This window comes from Thermobia domestica, unplaced genomic scaffold, assembly GCF_964235325.1.
Source record: "Thermobia domestica unplaced genomic scaffold, izTheDome1.hap1.1 HAP1_SCAFFOLD_386, whole genome shotgun sequence".
Taxonomy (NCBI): Eukaryota; Metazoa; Arthropoda; class Insecta; order Zygentoma; family Lepismatidae; genus Thermobia; species Thermobia domestica.
Genome location: NW_027656097.1, coordinates 134,053 through 161,529, shown reverse-complemented (window position 1 = coordinate 161,529; position 27,477 = coordinate 134,053). Strand labels below are relative to the sequence as shown.

Genomic DNA, 27,477 nt, shown 5'->3' with positions numbered 1-27,477 from the left:
ATTTTTACACTCCTTCGAACATATTTATACAGATTTTTACTCCCCACAAATATTTCAATGACGCACTTTGCGTCATAGCCCCCCCTTATGGGCACCCCTGTCATACCTAATAATAAATGCGTCTGTCAACCTCATTTTTATGCGATGCTTTAATAGAATCTTTTCTAGCTGCATGCGGAGAGACTTGTAGAACACTTACGGTGAGTATGTGTATTGGAAACTCATATTTCTATTTCCGAAACAGATTTAACAACACCTAGGATGAAAAAGGATTGGACGTTTTCGAACTGTAGATATGGAGAAGAATGGAAAAAGTCAACTGAGTCGGACGGAAAACGATTGAGAAGGTGTTAGAAATAGTGGAGGAGAAAAGACCAATTTTAAATGTAATTGAAAAGAGGAAGAGAAAACGGCTGGGACATTGAATGGAAAGGAAGTGTATCATGAAAGACGTGTCAGAAAGTATGACAGAAAGAAAGAACAAACACGGAGTTGGCAAAAGAGGCTACAGGTGATGGAGAAAAATCGTACGTGAAGACGAACAGGTTCGCTGAAGGCTGTGGTGCGTGGAAGCTTCTCAGTAACGGCAAGTGACCTGTCAATATCGCATAATAATAATAATAATAATAATAATAATAATAATAATAATAATAATAATAATAATAATAATAATAATAATAATAATAATAATAATAATAATAAAGAATTCTGTAATATAACCATGTTAGAAAAATTCGACGTTTCCTTTTACGTGCCTTTTTGGCTTCTGACGTTCTGTTTAGTCTTTTTGGAGGATTTCAATGATATTTTTAATAACGACAAAATTGCGTTATTTATCATGTATTTACCGAGGAAAATTTCGGAATTTAAGTAAAAAAAAAAAAAAAAAAAAAAATGACAGCGGAAAAAAAATAAAGAACAACTAACTAATCGTGTATAATATTAACTTCATTTAAGTTAGGGTATCCACATGTCCCGTTTTTACCGGGATTGACCCTTTTTTAAAAAGTCATCCAGTGTTCCGACAAAAATGCAAACGGAGCACAAAATGTCAATTTTTTTTTTTCATATACGTATAAAGAAGTGTTTCGTTTTTGGCTCGCTGTAATGCTAATATACTTGCAATTTCTTGTACGGACTTCAGTAGTGTTTCAAGGAGAGACCAACCGTTCTACAAGAACATTTTTTTTAAAAAATATGTATTTAAAAGTGATATTTTCCATAAGTAGAAGCTTTGCTTTGTACATAATTAAATACACACTAATTAATTGCTGAGCAGAACCATTATATTATCATTAAAAATTAAATACGTGTTACAGTTTCACCAACTAACTTTTTGGCTTCAGACACTGTGAGTTACAGGATAACTGTACAGAATCAGAAGAAAGACGTCTTAGTTGGTGTATGTATATAAGAATGTTTTTCTCAACTCTATTCAAAGTACCACAAAATAGACTTTTCTTCCTTCTAAAGGCTTCTTTCGCCATTTCTATCCTTGCTTTTATTTTACGTTCGCACTTCATAACATCACTAATAATACTACATAGGTATCGAAAACTAGTCACCTGTTCCATTTCCTTCCCTTCTACTTCTATGTTTGACACTGGCTGCTTCGTTTCGATCACCATGGATTTTGTTTTTCTAATTTATTTTCATTCCATATTCTTTACAGCCCTTCGTCAAGTTTACTAACATTTTATTGATTTTCTTTTCAGATTCTGCAACAAGTGCCACATTATCTGCAAATCGTATATACCTAATCATTCTATCTCCTACCGAAATACCGTCTTCATTACGTACTCCCATTTTCACTATCTCTTGTAGATAGATAGTAAATAACGTTGGCGAAAGACAGTATCCCTGTCGAAATTACCTTTTAATTTTACTCTCCTCTGTCATTTCCTCCGTTACGGTCGAAAAAGTGTAAAAGAATTTTCATGTCAGCCATCTTGAATGACCTTTCATGCGTTTTCCTCATTCACATTAGGCAAGTACCAGGATGGTATCTCACATAATGGTCCCAGGTAGCTTCGTTTCCTTCCCCCATTCCTTTCTTTCTTCCCAATTTCCCGAGTAGTGATCGCCGAGGAACGTCATCCCTCATACGTAACGGGCTAACATGGCAACACATGTTTAAACGCCAGAAATCTAATCCTAATCGTTATTCTTCTGTACAACAACAGGGTTCTTACAAAAATATTGAACTCAATTTCCCTGAATTTCCCAGGTTTTCCAGATATTAATTTTGCAATTTCCAGGTCTAGTGGAAGAAACTAACAGTAAGAGAACACATAAATTTTAAGAATAATATATTTATATATTTAAGAATGGCCACCCTTCTCCTCAATGAACACAATTAATGGCCACGTAATTAAATATTGAGTCACAAGAAAATAAATAAAATTTAAAATATCTAAAACTTTGTTCTATACTTGAACACATTCAAAATATACAAAAATATTGAACTCAATTTTCCTGATATTTCCTTTTTTTTTTTTTTTTTTTTTTTTTTTTTTTTTTTTTTTTTTTTTTTTTTTTTTACTTACTAGATAGGGTAACTGTCCCAATAGTTGACAGTGTACCAGTAATTGACACTCTCGTCCTTTTTTCGCCGCAACAGACTGCGGGACTAGATACCAGCAAATGCTGCCACCTGTTATTCCTTTGTGGTTTTGTCAATCCTACACTACTGTTAATATTTGTCACTAGGTAGTAGTAGTCCAAAGGAAGCAGAACATTGATGGACAGTGAGAAGTCAACTGTTTTTTTCAGCCTTCTAGTAACAGTTATACTTAAGGGAAGTTGTTTTTGTTTCCGGCATATATCAAATAGACCATAATAAACACTGACGAGTTAAAGATCTTTTGATGTAACTGAAGGACTAATAGATCAGACTAAACCAAAAATTTTAGCTTCTTGAAAGTTAAACTAAGTTTCCAGGGGATATGTCAATTATTGGTCACAGGTTAGCTGCAATCACCAGTAATTGACACCCCTGTCAGTTACTGATGATTTGCTTAAGCTCAATGAATATCAGTAGAAATTTTATGTACCGTGTATTTCAATGAAGTTAAGTTTACTGGTAGAGTTAAAAACATTATTTCTTATAAAATCCCAGTAGTTGACAGAAGGTGTCAATTACTAGATCCAGGGGTGTCAATTATTAGGCTACTGCAGAAAAATTGTACAATTTACACAATTTGTCATCATTCGAAAGGCCCTGGGTTGACACCTTTGTGATTAACAGAGAACCGACCTTGCTTTTTAAAAAAAAAATTCTTGAAGTGGTAAATATTCCGTTGGTACGGAGTTAAGTGGACCTAGGCCTTTTCCCTTATTTTCTTTGTCTTTCTGAGCGTTCAATATGACTTTAAGCAAGTGTCTTCCCTCAATCTACAGTACTCTGACTTGGCACGTTACCACTGGTGGAGTAGCTATAGTAGCCGATTAGTTTAAAAAAAGGAAATAACATATATTTATGGACACTGTGAACGCTTTACAATGAAGAAGCTAAGGAAAGATTCTGCTTTGTTTCTTTACAAGTGAAATCACATCTATGGAGCAAAGTAAAATCACATCTAGTAGGTCTAATGTCAACTCAGAGTGAATGTTTAGCTAGTGATCATATGAATGCAACGCAGCTGCAAACTGGCCACAGCTACAATTGAGAGGGCACAGTCTTCCCTAGATATTGGTGATAGCCCAGAGAAAAACGAGAAAACAGAAGTGGCACAAGTGTTAGAAATGCCGTCTGTGCCATCAAATTCGTCCCTTCAGATTCCGTCAGGTGGTGGAAACACTAGCTCTTCTTTAAATGACATCTTTAAGTTATACGTCCCACGGTTATGCCGGTTAGGCTAAAGGAGACGGTCATGATGAGAAATGAGTGAAATGATGGAATGAAAAGTGGGAGGAAACGGGAGAACTTCCAGAAAACCCATGAGCACGGTGTTTGTCCACCACAAAGTCCACACGGCGCGAGCTGGGTTTGAACCAGGGACCAGAAGCACCGGACGTGAATGCTCTACCACTGAGCTACCACACAAGAGAGTCTGGGAATGGACAGTGATATTCCAACCATATCACATCAACTATCAACATGTAAAATTGAAAAAAAAACACGTGTTTATTATGATGAACAGTTTTATATCGGTTGCATTACTGCTATTGATAAAGACAGGGTTCCTCAAATTTCTTAGAGAGGTCACGGAAAAGACAAATTTGTGTGGCTAAAAGTCACTGATATTGATAAAGGTGGACATAACATTCATATTTTATGGATCGATTTCTCTAATTGGATAATGTCGTTTTGCGCAAGATCAAAATCTCATACCGACACATGAAACTATCATGAAGGTTTTTCCGGCATCATTAGGCCATTAATTCTTGTGTTATGCGATGCTGTTACATTAGGACCGAGGATATTTCAAATAAGATAATATTTCACTGATAGTATTAGAAAATATTTCACTTTTCAATTATACAATTATTAGTACTTAATTTTCTTGTCATATGTCAACTGGAAACAAGACTATGCTATGAATATTTGTATTATTTTAATATTAACATCCGTTGTATGCAAAAATAATATCTCAAAGCTGTTATAAATCAGCTTGGTAAGGTGGTAGAAAATTATGTAGTTCATTCGAAGTAAGATATTAAGAGATGTCAATTACTGGGTCACGATGTGTCAATTACTGGTGATTCTCTCAAATCACAGTGTCAATTTCTGGTACAATAAACAACTTTTCGTATATATATTTTTAAAAATAATAATTATCGGTCTATATTTTTTTTCGGTGGTGTGTATGGATGAAGGAAGGATGCCTTCGTACCTACACGAGAGTTAAGTAAGTTAGACTCATTTGAAGGGTAAAAAATATGCAATTTGTCAAATACTGCTCTTATACTGTCAATTATTGGGACAGTTACCCTATGATCGATTTTTCTGAATTATCCAGGATTTTTCTTCCAAAATCAATTTCCCTGAGATTTCCAGGTTTTCCAGGTAGTGTATGAACCCTGAACAATCACAGAATCAGGGGAGTTTTCTTTCTTCGGTTTGAAGTGATAAAATTTAATTTTGATTGATGTGACTTCTCTCAATTGATACGTTTAGCAAATATTGATTTTAAACATATAGTTTGTAGTATCCAGCAAAGGTTCCGAGATGCCAGCATATTTTACTAGATTTTCCAGCATACTAGCAAAATGTGCTGGAAACCAGTAAGATACACTGGATTATTTTCCCCAACTAAAACCAGCGTCTGTTGCTGCTCCGGTAATTTCCAGCAAGAAAACCAGAACTTTCATTTAAAAAAAAACAGCATTTTTCAGCACGATTTTTTTGTTGGTCCCAACAAAAATTTCAACCTGGGAAGAGAAGCCACTGAAAATTAGAAGGTACTCTATGTTGTAAATCTAATTTTCAACATCTGTTTACAGGATATGTAACATACATTTTCAAAACAAACTCGCACTCACACCACCTGGAACATTATTTGTTAAACGTTCACTTGGAAGAACACTTCTCTATCTTTTTTTTAAAAAAGACATTTTTATTTTATATTACGAGTTTTCTAATACATAATAATGTGAAATCAAACCTCTATATGTGGAAACAGATACTTATTCTTCTTTCTTTTTTCAACAATGGAACGAAAGGTTAACCGAGATCTTTAAAACCAATGAAGCATCGGAGTGTAATATCGTATAACAACTTCTTCCAAGGTACAGAAATGTTAATAGGAATATGAGTACATAAAGAAACGTAAAAATTCCTTAATGGATACGCACTGAAAAAAACGACAAGCAATCGTTGAAACGTATACGGACAAGTGAAAAACACGGCTGCTTGAGTGTTTCGAATTCATATTTTATTATTCACTATACATCTTATGAGTTCATTAAACAAAAACTAATGATACTGTGGGGGGAGAGGAGGGGAGAAACTGATAAACTGAAGCTTCTACTAATTGGTAAATCTGGAAAACTAAGATGTTTTTTTCGGAGTGAAATCATTGTTAAAGAGACTATGAAAGCAATAAGAGATTATAAAAATGAGTACCAATTATGAATCATGTTTATACAAATTGAACAGAAAATTTCAACACGAGGAAAGAAGAGTCCCAAATGTTTGCAGATAGTTCTGTACCTCACCCCAAAATCATCGAAGACCATCAGATTTTTTTTCACACCGAATATGACCACATACGAAAGATTATATCATGAAGGAAATCACAATTGCGAATTGTTCCCGTAAAGCTGGATTTTCTGTATCAGAAGATAAAGTATGAGGAATAGTAATGTAATGGGTTGTATATGGAAGTATACAGCGTATAGCCCCTTTATATATATGATGATGTAAAAATGGCGCCCACGGAACACTATTCTACAGGTTAAAATAAAGTGAAAATGTTATATCGGAATGCCCTCTGGGGCCTCCTTCACACGTTTAAAGAATGAAAAATTTCACTATGTGGCAATATCGCATATTAACATAGAACCATTAGCCTTCCTGTACAAATACACCAGTTACATCGGTTGTTAACATAATAAGTGGTGCTAGTGTCAACGTATATTGACTTTAACTGTCATCTGGCAAGAATCGATGTAATTATTTGATGGGTTGGTAGATCTAATCTATGGTTCTTTATCTGCGACATCTAGTGCAATTCGCGTCTCCAGACGAGGGTCCGAAACGTATACAAATATATATATTTTTTGGTTTATTTTGACTTGTAGAATAGTGCTCTGTGGTCCGTGGATGAAATTTTTAGAACACCCGATATAAAATCCAGCGTTATCTCCCCTTCAATTTACGGAAGAACGAGCGTACATCGGGATAGGTATACGCTTTATATTTGTAAACAGTCCAGTGTATACCAACCATAACTTCTAGCATTACGTCACTGCTAAGGATATTAATGATCCTGAGCCTGAAGAATGAAAGGAGAATAGAACTTCTTTATCGCGAGATTTCAGAATCTTCATTAGCGTATTGGAATTAGCTACATTCGTAACATTATCGCCTACTAGTTGCTGCATCGTCGCAATTTCGTGTGGTGCTGGCGAATTTGAGAACTAAAGCAAGTAAATGTAAAAGGCACAAGACCTAAACGACATAAGACCTAAATGGCACCAGAACTAAAAATCATTTCGCGGCACAAGTCCTAAATGGCAGAAGTCCTAAACGGCACAAGACCTAAAATTTGGGTCTAGTGCCTACATTTTTAGGACTTATGCCGTTTAGGACTTATGAATGTCACTACCTTACAGATAAGGAAATCGACACACTAATTGTATCAAAAGAGGATTAAGAGCAGAATGAGATGAACAACGAAACACCGCAACCAGGGACAAGAATCGCAACTTAATTCCAGGTTTTTGATGTTTTCGCCACTTTTCGAACCAATACTCATGCGAACGCCTCACTTTTCGAACCAATACCAATATTCATCTGTTGAAAAAGAAGTATTCAGTGCAACGAACGTTCGGGAAGAAATAATAATAAAAAAAAAAAAAAGTATCAAAACGAAACACAATCAAAAAGAGTATAAATTTGCTACTACCAAAAGTTTTACTCTTGTTCCGTAGTTAATCAACTGCAGTAGAATTAATTGTATCTATGAAATTACTTTTTAAGATTATGGTTTTCTTTTTACAAAATAATAATTATACAGCAATTAATATAGTATGCGACAAAACAAATAGCACTGAAATCATATCGTTGACATTTATTTATTTATTTGTTGTGCAACATAATGAAACATAAGAAATGTCAAATGGATGTCAACTAAATGTCACTCAACAGACATTGTAAACTTAACGGGATGATCTACCTTTTCTCGGCACAAAAATGTTTATATTGGACCTTATGGGGAGAACATGGCTACCGAATTTCCTCAGTTTCTAAGGAACTAGGTATCTCTAATGAAAAAGAAAAATTTTGCAGCATTCTACAGAAGTTTATTAACGGGTTGAAATACTTAAATTGTATATTTGTCTGCTAGTTTAGCAGAAATAAATTATTAAAAAATAAATAAATTAGTTTCTTTTTATACAAATTATAATATGTCTAACTTTGGAACCAATTATGGTAGAAAGATCAACTTTTTTTTTGTTTTATTCCTTGAGAAGAAACGACTCTAATAGTTTTAATCACAACCATATCTGATACGCCAATTAAAAAATAGTATTTTAATATAAGTATTAAAGTCCACCTGTCAAACTTTGACGAGGGTAAGTCAGCCCCCCCCCCTCTAAGCTTAGCCGCGGAAAGGGCGGGGGTTGCTGAAATGGAGGGGGAAGGGGGTGGATGTCTGAATGAAACAGGTCCTCGACCAGTTTCTGAGATTACCTGTCAGCTGCCAAATACTGTTAGCTTTATAGAGTTTGTCTCCGTCAATGGTTCCATACAAAGAGACTGGACGATGTGGTGTGAAGTATCCTCTTTTCCTCGTTACCTCTGGGAGTTCATCAAGATGAATTCTAGAGTGCGCGGGAAGAACAGTATATATCAGAAAACGCTGTTATTTTGGGAATTTTTTCCCTTCCGGACAAATATTATAGCATACAGTAGTGGCGAAGGGAAGGGGGACAGAGGGGTGCTCCCACAGGATTCCGACAATGTAAAGTTCTGGCCCCCATATATAGGTGTCCGTAAAAAAAATGTCCCCTAAGTTCTTTTTAAAATAATGTCTTGGGAATATATTTCAAATTTGAGGTGTTTTCCTGGTAGCCGTCATTTTCCAATATGGCCGCCACCCTATGTAAATCTCTCTCTCTCTCTCTCTCTCTCTCTCTCTCTCTCTCTCTCTATATATATATATATATATATATATATATATATATATATATATATATATATATATATATATATATAAGACCTATATGTATAAAGAGAGAGATCGTGAACCAAGGCACTTAGAAAGATAATTTTGGTGTCAAACTATAGGTTTCTGAGGCCGATGAATTTAAATATGGCATTGTTTATTACCACTTAGAAACCTTACAACCTGGCAACACTGTTGTCTAACGATTAACTGTACAAAGTTACAAATGCGTATATGCACGCATTACTCTAGGATGTAGCGTACTTCCTTAGGACTAAACGAAACCTACTTTTTCTGGTAGCTTTCATCACGACAAGACATATTAAATATTTTACATGGTAACATGAGAGAACATTTGTCTAAATCCAATATGGCAGCCAATATGATGGCTAATTACTAGGCAACCAAGTAATGGACTTATTCAAATGCCTGTCAGTCCTAATTGGCCTAGAGCCTAGAGAATGGAAGAAAGAGGCAGGATACGGTCTAATTGAAGAAGCGTCTCCTGAGGGGGCGAGGGAAATTTAAAATACTCCATTTTTTAATGAAAAACACGGTTTTGCCTCTTTGTCCGCAGACAACACTGCACACCAAATGCTCTATAAGACGTTCTCTAAATAGCCCTGTTAGATCCAACCTGTATTGTGTGTAAACCGTGTATTTTCACGGGGGAACAGCGGAGCAAAAGCCCTGTTTTTTGTGATATTTCTGGTTTCTCGTGCTTACTTCGCTAAGACTAAGCACTGTAAGCCAATCTCCAATTATCCTACAGCAGTATTAATTTCAGATCATTTCCTCCGGAGACATCACGCACAGGGGGGAAAGCGACTAAAAATTGCGTGCTCCACAGAAATTTCTGCGAAGATCTCAAGCACCCGAGGGTGAATTCGTACCTCTTGGGAGAATTCCCCCCCCCCCGCAGATTCACCCCTGAAATCATCACTGTCCTAGGGAGTTGAAACAAGAAGCAGGATACGCAAAAAAGAACAAACTTTCAAAGCATTTAAAGTTTAGGCTCGTTGCGCTAAGCGCCTTCTTAGGACGAGGATATGAGAATTGAAAAATGCACGTTTTCTTTTATTTATTTATTGAAAAACATCTTTGCCCTTTTTTGTACCCAGACAACCATGCAGACGACACACACCAATTGTCTTATACAAAAATGTTGCCATGATAGCTCCTATAAGACCCATTTGGAACGGTGTCCATACTGTGCATTGCTATATGGGAACAAGGGAGCAAAGCCCTGTTTTCTTTGACTTTTTCGTTTTCCGCGCTCACCCCGCTAAGACTACGCACTGTCAGTTAGTCTCGATTTATGAAACAATTGATTTGCAGTTTCTGTATACAGATTAAGCTACTGAGACTATTCACTAATGACATCCAAGCATTTATTTACAATATTTACATTAGAATACGAGTAATATTTTGTAAACAGTAGGTTATTGCAAATGTTCACTGTGATGAATTACATATGAGTAGTACAGGGAAAGAATGATGAATATCACATTTTTAGTAACGTTTGGTTAGGTCAGGGGCGGATCCAGGGGGAGATAGGGGCGATCGCCCCCCCAGAAGAGGAAGTTTTCTTATTTTTTATGTATAAATAAAACCCATCCCAAAGTTTGGAGCCCTTAAAAGTAGTAGTATGACAACCCACCGCCCCCCAGAAGTCGGTCCTGGATCCGCCCCTGGGTTAGGTTTAGAATTTTTTTTCCTGCACCAAGATATATAACATGGGTGGTAACAATAAGTTGTAATCCACTCGTGGATGTACCCATGAGTGAACTACAACCTGCGTTCACCATCCATTTTGTATATTTTGGTGCAGAAAAAAAAACATTTTCTGAACATAACCAAACCTGACTGAAAATGTGGCTTTTATCGTTCTTCCCATGTACTACTCATCTTTGAGTGATATATGAATTTGTATATTTACACAAAGTGACAGTTTCTCACAAATAAAGTTGTGCTTAAGAATGCGTTACACTGACCAGTACATACTTACAATATGCTTTATATTTGTGGCCACTAAATAGTTTTATTGATACTGACACCGAGGTTCACATCACTACCTCCTTTGTACCTTTTTTGTGGATTGTCATCTGCCTTCGTGAATGGCCTCTTTGGTTCCCTGATTGGGAACCCACGAAACACAGCGTTCCGAGAATCAGCGAGCTCTGGTAGTATACATTTCATATACGTAAAACCATCGCAGTTTTGGCACAAGGTCATTGAGGAAGTCTTCATTACGTTCTATTGTTATAATAGCATAATTTTCATTCTGATTACTAGGTATCTCACTTGCTACAGGGATGAACACGAAAAGATCACACTTCTTCATTCCAGCACAAAGCATTTGCTGTTGAATTTGGTAGTAGTACGTGTGGTTTTTTTGGGAGAAAAAAATTTTCATTCTTGCGTAGCCAGAAGGATTTTATTTTTTCGCAAGCTTCAGCGATACTTTCGCAAAATCGTGCACTGTAAGGGCACTTTATTTCCAAGAGATATGGTTCTCCTTCATCTGGATAAACGACACCATCAGGACTTGCCCCTAGGAAAGGTTTTGTTTATCTATGAATAGACCTCAAGGAATAACAGAGACTCCTAGAACCTGTTCATATTTTCTTCGTGCTATAGCCTCGTGTGCTTTCCCCCAATTTGTCGCAACAGTGTTATATTCCTTAGGATACACCAGGTCCTTCACTATCTTTGCACAACTAGTGTTTTGTTTTCTGCAAGCAATCCTTTTTGCATTTGATGCAGTAATCCGGATTTTTCTTTCCTCAAAGTACCAAGTCTCAGTTAGGCTTTGATCACGTGTTTGTTCCTCAATTATCTTGATTCTTTCACTACTGACTGCCACCTTCCGTTCATAATAGTCCTTACATAATTCGTCTAATTGTTCTTCCGTAGCATCACAGTTTCCGTAATCTAGGTCTTTGACATTACATTTTTTTGTCTTCTTTTTTGTAACAGATGTGGTTTTTATAACTTGAAGCTTATCTTCAAAACGTACTCTAACTCTGTTACTTCGTGCCATTTGATTCTGTAAAAGCTTCTTAGTTCTTTTATTAGTTAGTCGAAGGATAGGTGAGTGAGGTTTTTTCTTATAAACCTTACCAAACATTGTCTTGTGCCATTGCTGCCCGGGATTGTTGTGAGACAGAACTGCTGCAGTGGTTCTGTGTTTGAATCCACTTCCTCTCGAAAAGTCAACCCTTTTACCTCCTGTATATTTAACGACACAGCTCATGAAATTCTCAGCGAGATTGCTGGTTTTGTTGAACACTAGAGAATCACTGAGAGAAGACAGTCGAATAACACAATCCTGAATAACATCCCATATTCCACACTTCTGAAGAAGTTCTATAGCTGCATTCTCTTCAATATGTTCTTGACTTTTCTTACATTCGGACGATTCTTCACATTCCTTATGACATCCAAATATGTGAAGAGGAAGATGTCGCAGTAATGCAGACAAATCTTTGGCGAGTCGATTTTTATCAACCTCTGACTTTTCTCCAGCATCACATTTGGTTATGAGAGCACGTGCACCCAAAGACAAAGCTTCTACCTTACTCTCAAGCGTCTTCCTGGCAGCAAGGCCATCTTTCCCTGAAAATGCCTTTGTGTTCTTACTTGCAGCTAACAATTTCTTGCGAAAGTTTTTTATGGCATGTTTTACACATTCAATCTTTTTTATGTACACTTCAGAGGAATACGGAATTCTTTCTCGGATGTTTTTAATCACTGATGAATCTCAATCTCCAACAACTTGAGTGCACAAAATTCCATGTTCCTCGAACAACCACTTCACTCCTTCTACTATAATATCAGCTTCCATCGCAGTTGATGTTCCCTTCCAGTTCCGGTTACAAATATGATCACGAGGAGATTCATTGTTATAGCATGTTTTCTAACGCACATAGGGATGTTCTGAATGGGAGCAGGTATGTATATGTTTAGCCAATGGAGTCATTTGTATCTTCGTGGCTTTGCACTCTAACTCCAAATAATAATAATAATAATAATAATAATAATAATAATAATAATAATAATAATAATAATAATAATAATAATAATAATAATAATAATAACTTTTGCCTCCTGAAAATAACCAGATGGTAAAGTTATGGTCGATACAGTTTTGGAATTCGAAGGCATTTTAGAATGCTTGTCTATCATCTGGCTATCAGAAATAATTGATCACCATTTTCTCTACATATCTATAATTTTCTTACAGGGTAGAAACACCTCCTCGGAAGAGAGAGAGAAAAAAAAAGAGAGATAAAGTGGCCGAACTTGGGCTATTGACCGTGAGGACAGGATGTTTACATTCGCATTGACACCTGCTGTGAAAACGGTCCCTTCATATCTCTCGGGACGAAAAGAGAAGAAAAGGGTGGGCGCGGATGCCTTACCCTCGTCAAACTTCTTGACAGGTGGACTTTAATACTTATATTAAAATACTATTTTTTAATTGGCGTATCAGATAAGGTTGTGATTAAAACTATTAGAGTCGTTTCTTCTCAAGGAATAAAACAAAAAAAAGTTGATCTTTCTACCATAATTGGTTCCAAAGTTAGACATTATAATTTGTATAAAAAGAAACTAATTTATTTATTTTTTAATAATTTATTTCTGCTAAACTAGCAGACAAATATACAATTTAAGTATTTCAACCCGTTAATAAACTTCTGTAGAATGCTACAAATTTTTTTTTCCCATTAGAGATACCTAGTTCCTTAGAAACTGAGGAAATTCGGTAGTCATGTTCTCCCCATAAGGTCCAATATAAAAATTTTTGTGCCGAGAAAAGGTAGATCATCCCGTTAAAAGGAATCGCGCCTGTACATCATGTGCTCAAAATCTTAACCATTAAGTCGCACACATTCTTCATAGCGGTCCTGTAGATCGATGAACATGTTAGTGAACACGGCTTGCTGGAACAACGAAGCAAATTACAGAATCTTCCCTCTTAACTCCGGTATAGTGATAGGAGGCTATCTGTTCGGAAAATTGCTTCCTTCAGCGTACCCGATATGTGAGCATCTGGAGCCGTGAGGTCAGGGGGAGTAGGAAGGATACGGAACATCCGTTGAACGAGAAATCAAGCGATGCCCAAATTCTTGTGGGCAGAAGGATAAGTTACTCACTTGCAGTGTGGGCAGTAGCTCCGTCTTGCTGCATCCACTGTTGTTGTAACGACAGATTTTTAGTGCGGCAAACCCCGCGTAAATCATTCAAAAATGGGTCAATAATCAACTGTCAATTGATTGTAGCGATCAAGGTACACATGACTTTCATTACTGAATTATATGTTGTTGAAGAAATCTTCATTTTCATATACCATAATTAACACTCCAAAGCAATACAGTAGATGTGCGCTCCCACCTCCTGCAGTGAGATGCTGCCCCACACTGTGAGCGGAAACAGTGCTCCACAATAAACACCTTCTCCTCTGTTGAGAGTAACATTATCTTCATGCCAACTACACACTCGCTAGTCAACACACAACTGAGCACACATGTCGTGCTCACAGCTCATACCACATTGCACCTGTGCGCCATTTGTACGTGAATTTCAGTACTGTTTGTTTTGCCGCATACTGTATTATAAGTTGAGTATCACAAATGTGTAGTAGTACCATAGCAATGATAGTAGTAGTAGTAGTATCCACTAACTCACAGTAACTGTTATAAGGATTACTTTGTTTACAACTGCCCGATTTGTTTTAGTGATAGGGTTAAGTAAGATTTTCATTTACCATATCTTAAACTTTCTGCAAACCGAAACATTTTGAATTCCTGAAAACGCTTTGAGATATCTCAAATTTGACTGTATATTATATATGGAAATATATATTAATTACCTTTTCTGGAGAACACATATTTATAAGCTTCAAGTGCAGCATCATTATCAGTTGTATTCTTTCTTATTACGTGTGGAAAACATTCATTTATAATCACCAGATCTTGTTTCAGAGCGTCTATTTCTGGCAGATATGGAAGCTGGCTAAAATGAACCCACCTGCAAAAGATAATAATGATTTATCTACCTAGGTGAATTAAACAAAAGGATTCTAAAGTATGGTGTGAACAAGGGCGCCCATCAGGGGAAGCAAGGTGAGGCGTTTGCCCCCCACCCCCCTTAGAGGAAATTGTACTTGGAAATATTGAAAACCCAATAGAATTTTTACATTAGTTACAGCAAAATTTGAAACTATATTTGAAACATCACTTACACTTCCCCCCCCCCCTTGGAAACCACAACATCGGCGCCCTTGGGTGTGAATGTGGAAAACTTTACTCCGCATGGCTGACCTGAAAAAGCTTCTACAGTTTTTCGACCTAGTGTCCCCACCATGAATCGAGCCCAGGAGAGCTCGCACCAAAGGCGAGAGCATTAGAAAAAAAGAAAGAAAACACTGCACCGAAGAATACTCACCTCATATTGAAAAGACAAGACGTAGGGACTTCCTTCCAATATAAGTTAGGATGCGCACAGGAAATAGCAACAAATTTTTCCACCATATCAGGATACTGATGGACGAAGTACCAACCCAGTAAAGCGCCTAAATCGTGTCCAATAATTGTGCAACGCTTTTCACCTTTAAAAAAAAAAAAATGTTTATAATCATCTGTTGCATATGTATCTTTCAATTAGTACTTACTTTAAAATTACACACTCTCCCTCCCAGGGGCGGATCCAGGGGGGGCGATCGCCCCCAGAAGAGGAAGCTTTATTGTTTTTTTTTATATATAAATAAAATCAATCCCTGAGTTTGGAGCCCGTAAAAAGTAGCATTATGACAACCCACCGCCTCCCCAGAAGTCGGTCCTGGATCCGCCCCTGCTCCCTCCAAAGTAAAAGTACAATAAATAGGTCAAGAGTCCCATCTTCAATAATAGTTGTGCAGTTAGGTTTTCAGAAAGAAAAAATACTCTTGTACAGTCGCTAGCAAAAGTGAAATCCTACATATACGGTATTTTTGATAATGTTGAAGCGAACGAACTAGTACGTACTAGAGCAATTTGAAAACTTTTCTGGATGATTCACAGATGGCAGTACTAATTCCAAACTGAGTATGGAAAATACTCTAGAGGACTCCGTTTCATCGTTTTCTGTTACTATGTGGACATCTGAGTTTAAACTTCGTAATGAAGACACAGACGACCTAAAATCTGTCCATACAGCAGTCATTATTGAAAAAAGTGAAATATGGTACTCTAGGACCGCTAATGAAAGGTGAGAGATATTGCAGAACTCTAAATAATTTAGGTAAAGGAGAATTTAACATTTTGATTGAAGAACTGCGAATGAAGCAGAAACTTCTGACACTTGACCAATAACGTAAATTGCAATCTCTAAGGACAACTAAGTCCGTTTTAAGAAAATCCAACTTATTTTGTTTATCTATTCAGTCACCCATGAAACAGGCGTATACTACTCACTCCGCAAACGAAACAGCAGTCAAAACAATGGAAAATTCTGACTTGCCACCTCCAAAGACGCACTCTGTGTGTGAAGTTCACCAGTAAAATCACGGCTTCAGTTTTATGGGATACAAAAAGTATGTTCCTCATCGAATATCTTCCACCTGGTAAACATCGCCACTAAATAGTATACAGAGGTTTTGCACCAACTGAAGAAGAAGAAGAAGTAGAAGTAGAAGTAATAATAATAATAATAATAATAATAATTTTTCTATTTTCATATACAGAGATATACACTTTTACTAGCGACTGTACATAGTTTCCGGCGTTGATACTTTTGTCATTTTCTTCCCTATTTTAAAACCACCATAACTAAGGGTCAAAAAGTCAGAAGCTAGAGAAGCAATATCATAAGGATTAAAACGCAAAAATAAGTGAGATAATCATGTAAAATTCCTAAGTGTGTTTCTATATCAACTGAATTATAATAGAAGGTTTACTGGAATTTCAAGAAAGGTACCACATCTCTTATTATCCCTCACAATAAAGGAATGTTAACATTTAAGAAGCATCTTTAAACCATCTTACCCACAGCAAAAATGAATTCTTTGAGTTCCTCTAGTAAGACATCTATACGATAGCTCTTGCGAGGAAGAGGTTTATCAGAATCTCCAAATCCTTTCAAATCTAAAGCAATCACCCTGGAAAGTAATAATAATAATAATAATAATAATAATAATAATAATAATAATAATAATAATAATAATAATAATAATAATAATTATTATTATTATTTCATTAAAATTCTGACTAAGTGAATTGGGATATTATGATGAAAGTGCTATATAGAAGGTTCAGATATTAATGGAATGATGATTTATAACAAAGTTATATATACGAGGCATATAAGGAAAGTAAGTACTGTTTAGAAAATATATATATATATACTAAAACAGCTTTGTTCAAGTCAGATTTATTTTTGGATCAAAAGATCCAATATATTTCAATTAAAAATTTTCTTGTAAGGCTTACATATGGAGAATTACGTATATCTTAGCCAAACCCAAACTATCATTCCTTTCCGTAGAAAATACCAAAACTTAATTTACGGAACATTCAAAAATTTTGTGGCCCCTGATCCAAAAACTAATTATTGACCAAGATCGCAATCTTTTGATCGTTTTTTTTCTTTCCTTTTTTTTTTTTTTTTTATCTCATCTCTAAAATTCCTGTTACATGAAACAGCACATCTTCAACTATTTTTCGACACAGTTTCCACCAATGTGCTAACACTTGTCAGAGCGGGTGACCGACTTGTCCAAATCTTCCTCAACGACATACATCCCGCGAGTGAACTCACCGTTTCATTTGAATGCCACTGCAGCGCTAGTGCGGCGCTCCGCGCTAGTTTCACTGGTTCATTCTCTTTCCACTGACGCCAATACGGTTGAGTTGTCGCGAGTGTACTGTGTCCTGTGATACCGTCGACTGTGTTTAAAACAACTGCTGAACCCGCCGACTGAAATTCATCGTCAAATTGTAGAGAGTCACGGTGACAACGCAATGAGTGATGGAATGGTGCTAAAGTGGGTAAGGCAGTTCAATGAAGGGGGGAACAAATGTCTACGACGAACCGCAAAGTCGGGTTATGGTTGTCTTCATTTTCGGGCTGTTTCTTTGAGGAAGTTTGTCACCCACTATGACAAGTTTTTGAACATTGGTGGAAACTAAGTTGAAAAATAGTTTAAAGTGTGCTCTTTCATGTAAAAATAAATTTAGGTTGAACAAACCTGTTTCAGTATTTTTTTAAAACGGTATTTACTTTACGGACATGTCTCGTAAAACAGAGAAAAAAATTGATAGAATAAATGACAGAGGATAGAACACTTAGAAGTAGAATTCAATAGAATCCTTTTAACCGAAATTATTCAACCAACATTACATCTCCGTGTTCTGGTATAAAGATAACAAATTATCCTAATATACACAAACAAAACAAAACAAAACAAAACAAAAAAAAAAAAAAAATCCTTGCAAATCATGGTGATGAAATGACAATACATAAAAACAACATGTATGTTATAAAGTTCTTCTCGGGCAATCAGCCAGGTGAAAACTGGTGGATAGGCCAACGTTTCGAGAGCTGTCATCGTTCTCGTCATCAGGGCAATTATGTAGAGATCAGCGGATATAAGTAATATATACTCTGGGCTGGAGAAAATGCTGGTTCCTGATTGGCTGAAAATGCTGGTTCCTGATTGGCTGGTTCAATCTGAAAAACTGGAGCTGTGATTGGCTGGCTAAGTTCCGTAGTCCGTGCTATTGATTGGCTGAGGGTTATCTGAATGTTTGTGTGTCGTTTTCTTTGCTGTGGTACTGATGACCGGGTTCCACAGGGGGCTGAGTTGAAATCCAGTGTCTCTATTAACGTTGTTCGGTTCATGAACTATGGCGAGAGATTCGGCTACTATCCTGGTCCAGTAACTGGTGCTCTTGGTAATGATGGATGTATCCTTAAATAAAACTTTATGGCCTTCTGATAAACTGTGTTCAGCTAAACCTGATTTTTCTGGATGGAATAATCTAATGTAATTTTCATGTTCTCTGCAACGTTGTTCAATGGTGCGTCCTGTTTGTCCTATATAAGCCTTTCCGCATTCACAGGGTATACGATACACGCCTGGTGTCTTTAAGCCCAAGTCATCTTTGATCGGGCGAAGTAAGTTCCTGATTTTTGGTGGCGGCTTGTGTATGGTCTTAATGTTGTGTTTTTTCAGAATCCGGGAGATCTTTCCAGAAAGTTGTCCAGTGTATGGTAAAACTGCTATACTCAATGGTTCTTCAGTTTCTTCTTTGGATTTCCTCTGTTCAGAAAAGGTCCTTTTCAGAGCCAAACTGATATCATGCTTCTTGTAATTATTCTGGAGTAGCGTCTTCTTGAGATGATCCAGTTCCCGAGGGAGGGATTCTTCGTCTGAGATGTCTTTCGCTCTATGTGCTAGTGTGCTGATGACGGTGTTTCGCTGTGACTTATGATGAAAACTGTTGCCATTGAGATAGAGGTCAGTGTGAGTAGGTTTCCTGTAGACGCTATGGCCGAGACTACCATCGGGCTTCCGGCGGATGAGAATGTCCAGGAATGGCAAGCATCCGTCCTTTTCAATCTCCATTGTGAACTTGATATTATTATGTTGTTTATTAAGAAATTCGAGGAACAAATGCAGTGTCTTCTCCCCGTGAGGCCAGATGACAAACGTATCATCTACGAATCTAGATGTATGTATGTTTTTCAAATCCTATATACTAGTAGTTTATAGAATGGGCGCCCGAAGGGAGGGAGAAAAGGGGGCTCTCTACGAAAATGTATAACAGGGTGTCTACTAAAATTCCAAAATGAAATTTCGTGACTTTTTCGTGACCTTTTCTTTTACCAAATCATAAAATTTCATAACACTCTCAAGAGCGAATTTGGGTGCGAATTAGGCCGAATTTTCATCCATGCGATAGAAGCGTGGTTTGGTTGCGATTTGATAGCGTGTAAAGTCGACCATAGACATTTCTGGTGGTGAATTTTGACGTTTTATAGAACAAAATTTTTCAAATCTATATTTACATTTGTACAGATTAAAAAAAAAAAAAAAAAATCGTCACCCTAAAGCTAAATTTCGTGACTTTTTCTTGACTTTCATGACCGTTTTCTGATTTTGTGACTTTTTCGTCACATTCGTGACTTTCGTGACTATATTACTTAGACACCCTGTATAAGTAACATAACAAACCACGTATATTAAATACCAGACGTACTACAGCAACCACGGAGATGCTCTCTTCCCCAGAAAATTTTCTTCGGGCGCCCCTAGTTTATAGTACTACTGCTTTAGGAAGTCGCCATGCTTTTGCAAATACATCTGCTTCCACAAGAAAACGGAAATAAATATATTTGTCAATATAACTGATTGGAATGGGGTCATTTTTGACTAGATATTTCATACTCCCTGGTAATTTAGGAAGAGGGTAATTTCTGATCTTCATACCGGTAAAAGATAAAGTGAATATACTTGTCAAATAATATGGCTCTTATTGCGAAATCTGAATAAGTAATTAACAAGATTAAAATTATATGAGCGCATGAGAGAATGATTCAAATTAACAAAAAAATTGGCTACTTACCAATGAATCCTCCCTTGGGAAGCCTAAATATTTTTCATACGTTTCGGAACGCCACGCTGATTTCTTCTTCAGTGGCAAGGTAACAAAGATTAAAACGGATATTTTCATTCTTTATTCATAAATATAAACCAGCTTTAAATCTGGATACTGGCAAAATTATAGAATTTGGTTACTTACTTTTGGCAATAGTGACGTAACATAGATACCGCGCTTCCTTCGATTCAGTTCACTCTTTTTGCACTTTGCTCTGCTTGTGCAATTTCAGGATCCATTCTTCACGTTATATTTATTTATTTAGTGGTATGTATTCCTTGTTTTACACCTTTTATCTCTTATCCGTTTTTATCATTCTTACCACTGAAGAAGAAACCAGCGTGGCGTTCCGAAATATATGAAAAATATATAGGTTTCACAAGGAAGCATTCATTGGTTAAGTAGCCAATTTTTTGTTAAATTATAAGATGTTAGGAACTTTTCTGAAAAGGGAGCTGTGGAAACAACAAGCGTTGAAGGCGGGCAATACAGGTGACTTGTTTTAGGTATCTATATTATTATTATTATTATTATTATTATTATTATTATTATTATTATTATTATTATTATTATTATTATTATTATTATTATTGACGAAGTGACGAGCGTTGGAATTTTGAGAAACAGCAAATCTGAAAGACAGAATATGTGGGGTTGCCGGACGTTATAAATAGTAACATGACAGCTATAAGTTTGGAGTTTTATGCTACGATACCGCCAAAAACTAAGACTTTCGCGGAATTTTACTTACAAATAATGCAAACTTTATTTATTTATTATATATTTTAATTTATTTTTTTGCATTAATTATTTTCTTAATGTTTACATTTTCAGAAAAGATAAGAGAAATATATTCTTGGTACTTGTTGACATTTACATAGTTCCATTACCTCAAGAAATCAAACTTTTATGTTGTTTTAACAATTAGTACTACACATATTAGTACGTAAGTAACGCGCCAAATTAAAAACATCAGTCACGGAATACAGGCAGCTTTCAAATCCTCCTTTCCCCTCTCCCCCACTACTCTACCGTTGATTCTCTCCCTCAAGAGCAAATTTACTTATTTATTTAGGTACTTATTAGCATATTCCAGAACAATAATTTTCCAAAAAACATACAGACACTGAAAGCTATTAACAACTAACTAACTCTATGGTCTATGGAACCCGGAGGTTCAATGCCGCGTTCACAAAAGCTCTCCTTTGACTTCTATCCTTAGCCAATTGGATCCAGTTTCTACTTTGTATTCCTATCTCTGCGAGATCCATCTTAATATTGTCCTCCCATCTGCGCTTAGGTCTTCCTAATGGTCGTTTTCCGATTGATCTTCCAGTCAAGACTTTGAAAGCGTTTCTACTTTCTTCCATATGCGTGAAAGCGTTTCTAGCTATATGACCCGCCCACCTAAGCCTCCTAGACTTGACGACCCTAACAATGTTGGGTAAACCGTATAAACTATGTAGTTCCTCGTTATGAAGTTTCCGCCATTCCCCATTCCCGCTCCTCTTAGGTCCGAATATTCGTCTCAGAAGCTATTAACAACAATATATATAATATAGAAAAAAATAATACAAACACGGAAATACAGGCAAAAGAAGAAGCATTACTACTATAGTCTTACCAAAATACGATAAGCTCTTGAAGTTCCCACTCCAAGTCAGAGAGCAGGTCTACATCACTAGCACCAACGACATAACTATGCAGTAACACAATTCTCATTATTACACGCGAATATTTGTGGATGCTAATTCTTGAAGCTGGTGGATAAAAAAAAAATGCCTATCTGGTGGACTTCCTATTTGGTGCATGAAAGCATATTCTCTCCAATAAATGAGAACAGTTGATTTCTGATTTAAATTTTCTGCTGAGAAAGGCCAAATCTATTTTTATTCTTCTATTGTACAATTAACTTAAAACTGAATCTTAAAAATTCATCAATGATAGGTTGGGATCCCACTAGTGTGTGCTACATAGTTACATAGTTGATACTTTGATATTCAACAAGAGCATCAGAAGTTATTCTTTTATGTCATCGCCAAGTTAACACCTACTGCTTTTTAAAAAGTTTTCCTTCACTTATAAAAGTCACCTCCGTGAAAATATCCGAATTCATCTCTGGCTTGCACGATGCTAGTGCAATCTGGATCGACAATTAACCCACACGACGAGCTGTAGTTGCGTGAAGTATTTAAACGATTAAATAACATGACGATCAGAAATTACGAAGTGTAGCCGGTCAATATAAACGAAAGTAGTATGTTTTCTTTTATCCTTACAGTTTATTTTTTTTAAATAGGTTTGATAATGTTCATATAGTGGACTCATATAGGGTATTTAAATATAATTTATACTATTATACACTTACAGCACGACATTTACGAGGGACGGAGTATAATTTTGTTCCCCACACCACGACAAAGATGTGCTAGGAATGTGAAAAATTCATCAATGATAGGTTGGGATCCCACTAGTGTGTGCTAATTTGTGTCTTTACAGATTAAATTGATTTTACGGCCAGAATATTAGGTGGCGGCAACATGTTGGACAAATCAAATACCAATTTGTGATTAGGTTTCTTCATATTCAAGAATGAGAGAACTGAAATGTACTTGTAAAGTACAAGGGATGACTAAAGAGAAGGTCGTCCCTCAACGGCTACAGACCCAAGTATGATGGCAGAAGCTCAGCAGCTAGCGCTTGAAGATAGACGTGTGATTGTTAGTTGTTTAGCTAGGCAAATGAACACTAGTATGGACTCCTTTCACCCATATATGCCATTCTGCATATGAGTAACGTAGCAGCAAGGTGAGTACTTTGATTGTTAACACCTTCTTTAAAACAGCAATGTATGCAGTGGTACTATTCAGCCGGTTCGCACCGGTTCACTAGAACCAGTTGTTAAAATATTTCTAGTTTGCAGAATCGTTTGTTATGCTCAGACATAACGGTAAATATTACCCAGTTATATACCCAGGAACAGTAAATTTTAGTTTTACTATCTTTGTTTTCAGTAATTCTTACACCTACAGGGTTAAACATAATGATCTCTCAGAACAAGGTATAAGCATTTATTTCTTAATTTCAAATACTCAGATATCAAGAAAGAGAACTGGGATCATATGAGTTTAGTGGTGAGGGTTATTTATATTTGAAACACATACACACCATTATGAATAATTGTCGATCCATTGCTGAATTAAGGCCTTTCCAGAACTTTTTCACAACAATCTATCTTGGATAATTCGTTTCCAAGATATTCGCAGTGCTATCTAATTCGTGACATCACCTTGTATTAGGGTGCTGTGTACAGCTCAAAGATGACGACAAGAACCCTAGCAGAAGTAGTGTGACGTAGGTATGGGCTCGCCCACTTTTCGCACGGGGGTTTCAAATGACACCACGGAATAGCACACACATAACTTTACCCGGAGTGGCAAACAACATCTAAGTACAGACCACACCTCAAACACTGAAAATGAACTTGACCGTGTCGTTGACCTTTCCCCGCTGCCCCTGTTTTAGGGTTCTTCTCGTCATCTGTGAGCTGTATGTCTCTACTTGTCATTTGCGGTATCCAGTAAAGAAAACAAATGCTTTTCTCTCTCTCTCTCTCTCTCTCTCTCTCTCTCTCTCTCTCTCTCTCTCTCTCTATATATATATATATATATATATATATATATATATATATATATATATATATATAAATGGTTGTTGAAATTTTAAAATAACATCACTGAACGTATGCAATGTGCACGTGCACGAAGTATTTTAGACCTAACCACAAGGATAAGTATGTTTTTTGTAAACAGATCAGTGACTTTGGATGAATTCTGGGTATAACTATTTGACCTTCAAGACAAAGAAATTAGTAAAATATAGAAACATAACTTGTCTTCCACCACCTGAAAGGATAAAATACAGCATTTATCTACCAAGGTCTACCGTGTGTTGAGACCATAGAAATATGATCCTGATTGATTACTTAACAAAAAGCGGTTACAATCACAGGAATGTATTCCAGGAACCTCCTGCAAAAGTTACAGGATGCTATCAAACCAAAGATATGGGGTTTCCTCTCGAAAGAAAGCAGCAGAAACACTCGTCTTTGTGCGGAAATGTGGCTACGAACCCTTGCCTCAATCACCATATTCACCTGATCTGGTCCGTCCGATTACTTCATCTTCCCAAATATAAAGAAATGTTTGTGGGATGGGTGTTTTGCGGATGATAACAAGGACATTAATGCGGTGGAAACCTGGATCATCTGCAACTCAAAAGATTATTATTTGCAAATGAAATGAAATTAAATATTTAAGAATTTACGTCCCACGGTTATGGCGGCTAGACTAAAGGAAACAGTAATGATGAGAAATGAATGAAATGGTGGAATGAAGAAAGTGGGATGAAAAGAGAGAACCCCGAGCATTGGCGTCTCTGCCATGTAAAATTTGGGGGGGGGGGCATCAAAGGAAATGATCTAACTGCTAGTATCTCAGCGGAATTTTAGATTATGTCACTTCAAAATATTGGGGGGACGCGTCCCCCCCCGTTCCCCCCGCCAGAGACGCCCATGACCCCGAGGACGGGAGGAAGCACACAGTGTTTGTCCAACACAAAGCTCACTTGGCGCGAGCTGGGATCGAACCAAGGACAGAGTGCACCAGAGGTGAACGCTCTAACACAGAGACACCGTGGTCCCAATTATTATTTGCGTCGTTTTGGGAATTCATATCAGAATTGCTATGTTCACTATCACTCAAATGAGTAACTCGATAGTCCTTTCTCTTACACCCTTGACATTTTACACAGACTTCCATTATATTTCCAAACAACATCTCCACAAATGAAATAAAACTTGGATTAACATATATTACGTGCAACAGTTTGTCCTCAAATTACGTAATACTTTCATTAGTAATGAAAGTATAAACTTTTTTTTTGATATCGATTATTTATTTAATGTTTATATATTTTTTGATACCACGAAACATACAACTAAATTCCTATCAAACTGTGTAAAGCTGGATAAAATCTATATATATATAAAGTGGCGATAATGCAGCCATGTCCACATATTGTTGGACTAAAATATTACACTCATGATTTGTACTGCCTAACTTTGGAAACAAATTTAACAGCCATTAAAGTTACTGTTGGAAAAATGATATGAAATGAAATCTTTAAGTTTTACGTCCCACGTTTATGCCGGATAGGCTAAAGGAGACGGTGATGATGAGAGATGAATGAAATGGTGGAATGAAGAAAGTGGGAGGAAACCGGAGAACCCCGAGAAAACCCACGAACACGGTGTTTGTCCACCACAAAGTCCACACGGCGCGAGCGGGGATCGAACCAGGGACCCCAAGCACCGAAGGTGAACGCTCTACCACTGAGCCACCGCGCTCCAAGTTACTGTTGGATTAAAGAAGAAAAATCTTACTACTAATAAAAGGCGATTATAATTTTTTTTTTTTTTTTTTTAAGTTTTAGCCAAAATCGCCTTATGTAGAAAGAACATTTAACGCACCTGTAATGCTGTGAGAGAACAGGAATCTGTTGCCGCCATCCAAACCAACAATCCGGAAATCCATGCAGTAATAGCACCAGTGGGTTCTCCCGTTCTCCAGATTCCACATAGTGAAGTTTTACACCCTGCGAAAAGATAAGTTCTTATTAAAGCGCTATATTCTACAAAATAGGATGCTCTATGACGTATTCAGTATATTTCACCGACAACATTGAAATGAAATTTCTAGTTTTAAAACCAACGATTATGCCTTTTAGGCTAAAGGAGATGGGTGATTGATGGAACTTATCCACGAAGAAATTAAATGTCGACTGAAAGCAGGAAATTCGTGTTATTATTCAATTCAAAATCTTTTGTCTTGCGAATTCTGTCGAAGAATTTGAAGCTTAAAATATATACGATAATCATGCCTGTTGTGCTGTATGGTTGCGAAATATGGTCGCTTACTCTGAGAGAAGAAGGCAGACTGAGAGTGTTTGAGAACAAGATCCTGAGATGAATATTCGGACCCAAGAGGAACGGGAATGTGGAATGGCGGAAACTTCATAACGAAAAACTACATAATTTATACGGTTTACCAAACATTGTTAGGGTCATCAAGTCTAGGAGGCTTAGATGGGCAGGTCATGTAGCTAGAATGGAAGAAAGTAGAAACGCTTTCAAAGTCTTGACTGGAAGACCAATCGGAAAACGACCATTAGGAAGACCTAGATGTAGATGGGAGGACAGCATTAAGATGGATCTCGCACAAATACGAATACAAAGTTGAAACTGGATCAAGCCGGCTAAAGACAGAAGTCAATGGAGAGCTTTCATGAACGTGGCATTAAACCTCTAGGTTCCATAGGCCATAGAGTTAATTAGTTGGAATTGAAATAATTGATACAATGTTAGAACCCAGGAAAACACCGGGATTTCATGATTTCCACTACCAACTCACATGATCTGGGATCGAACCAGAGACTCGTCGCACAGACCTGAGCGCTCTACCAATATAAAAATGAAAATGATCTTCTGGGTGATAGAATCACGAAATTAATTAATTAATTTTGTAATATAGTTATCACCTACCTTGAATTGAGTTTTTGAAAATGAAATCAAACCTTTGAGTTTTACGTCCAATGGTTATGTCCTGTGGGCTAAAGGAGACGGTGATAATGAAAAATGAGTGAAAATGGTGGAATGAAGAAAGTGGGAGAAACCCGAGGAAACCCACGCACACGGTGTGTGTCCACCGCAAAGCCTACTTGGTGAGAGTTGGGATCAAATTAAGAACCCCAGCACCAAAAATTATTAAATAATATGGGGAAGATTGTCCTTATAAATACTTTGAACTGTATTTTTGGTTCAGAGACTTGGGCATTACGGAAGTTAGAGAAGAAATATTTAGAGAGCATCGAAAAGTGGTATTGAAGGAAGATGGAGAAGATAAAATGAACAGAGAGACTAACAAACTAAGATGTTTCAAAAC

General features: G+C 36.7%; 1 protein-coding gene across 1 annotated transcript in view; it reads right to left on the bottom strand.

The window, feature by feature from the left end:
* Positions 1 to 27,477, bottom strand: part of LOC145676816 (epoxide hydrolase 4-like) — a gene marked incomplete at its 3' end in the record, with an annotated part of 109,273 nt that overhangs the window by 9,312 nt on the left and 72,484 nt on the right. The window contains exons 2-5 of the mRNA XM_081747595.1: positions 26,007 to 26,131; positions 16,862 to 16,974; positions 15,285 to 15,447; positions 14,710 to 14,867 (exon numbers count right to left, since the gene is read on the bottom strand). Coding sequence (XP_081603721.1) covers positions 14,710 to 14,867; positions 15,285 to 15,447; positions 16,862 to 16,974; positions 26,007 to 26,131 — 559 coding nt within the window. The remainder of the gene's footprint in view (positions 1 to 14,709; positions 14,868 to 15,284; positions 15,448 to 16,861; positions 16,975 to 26,006; positions 26,132 to 27,477) is intronic.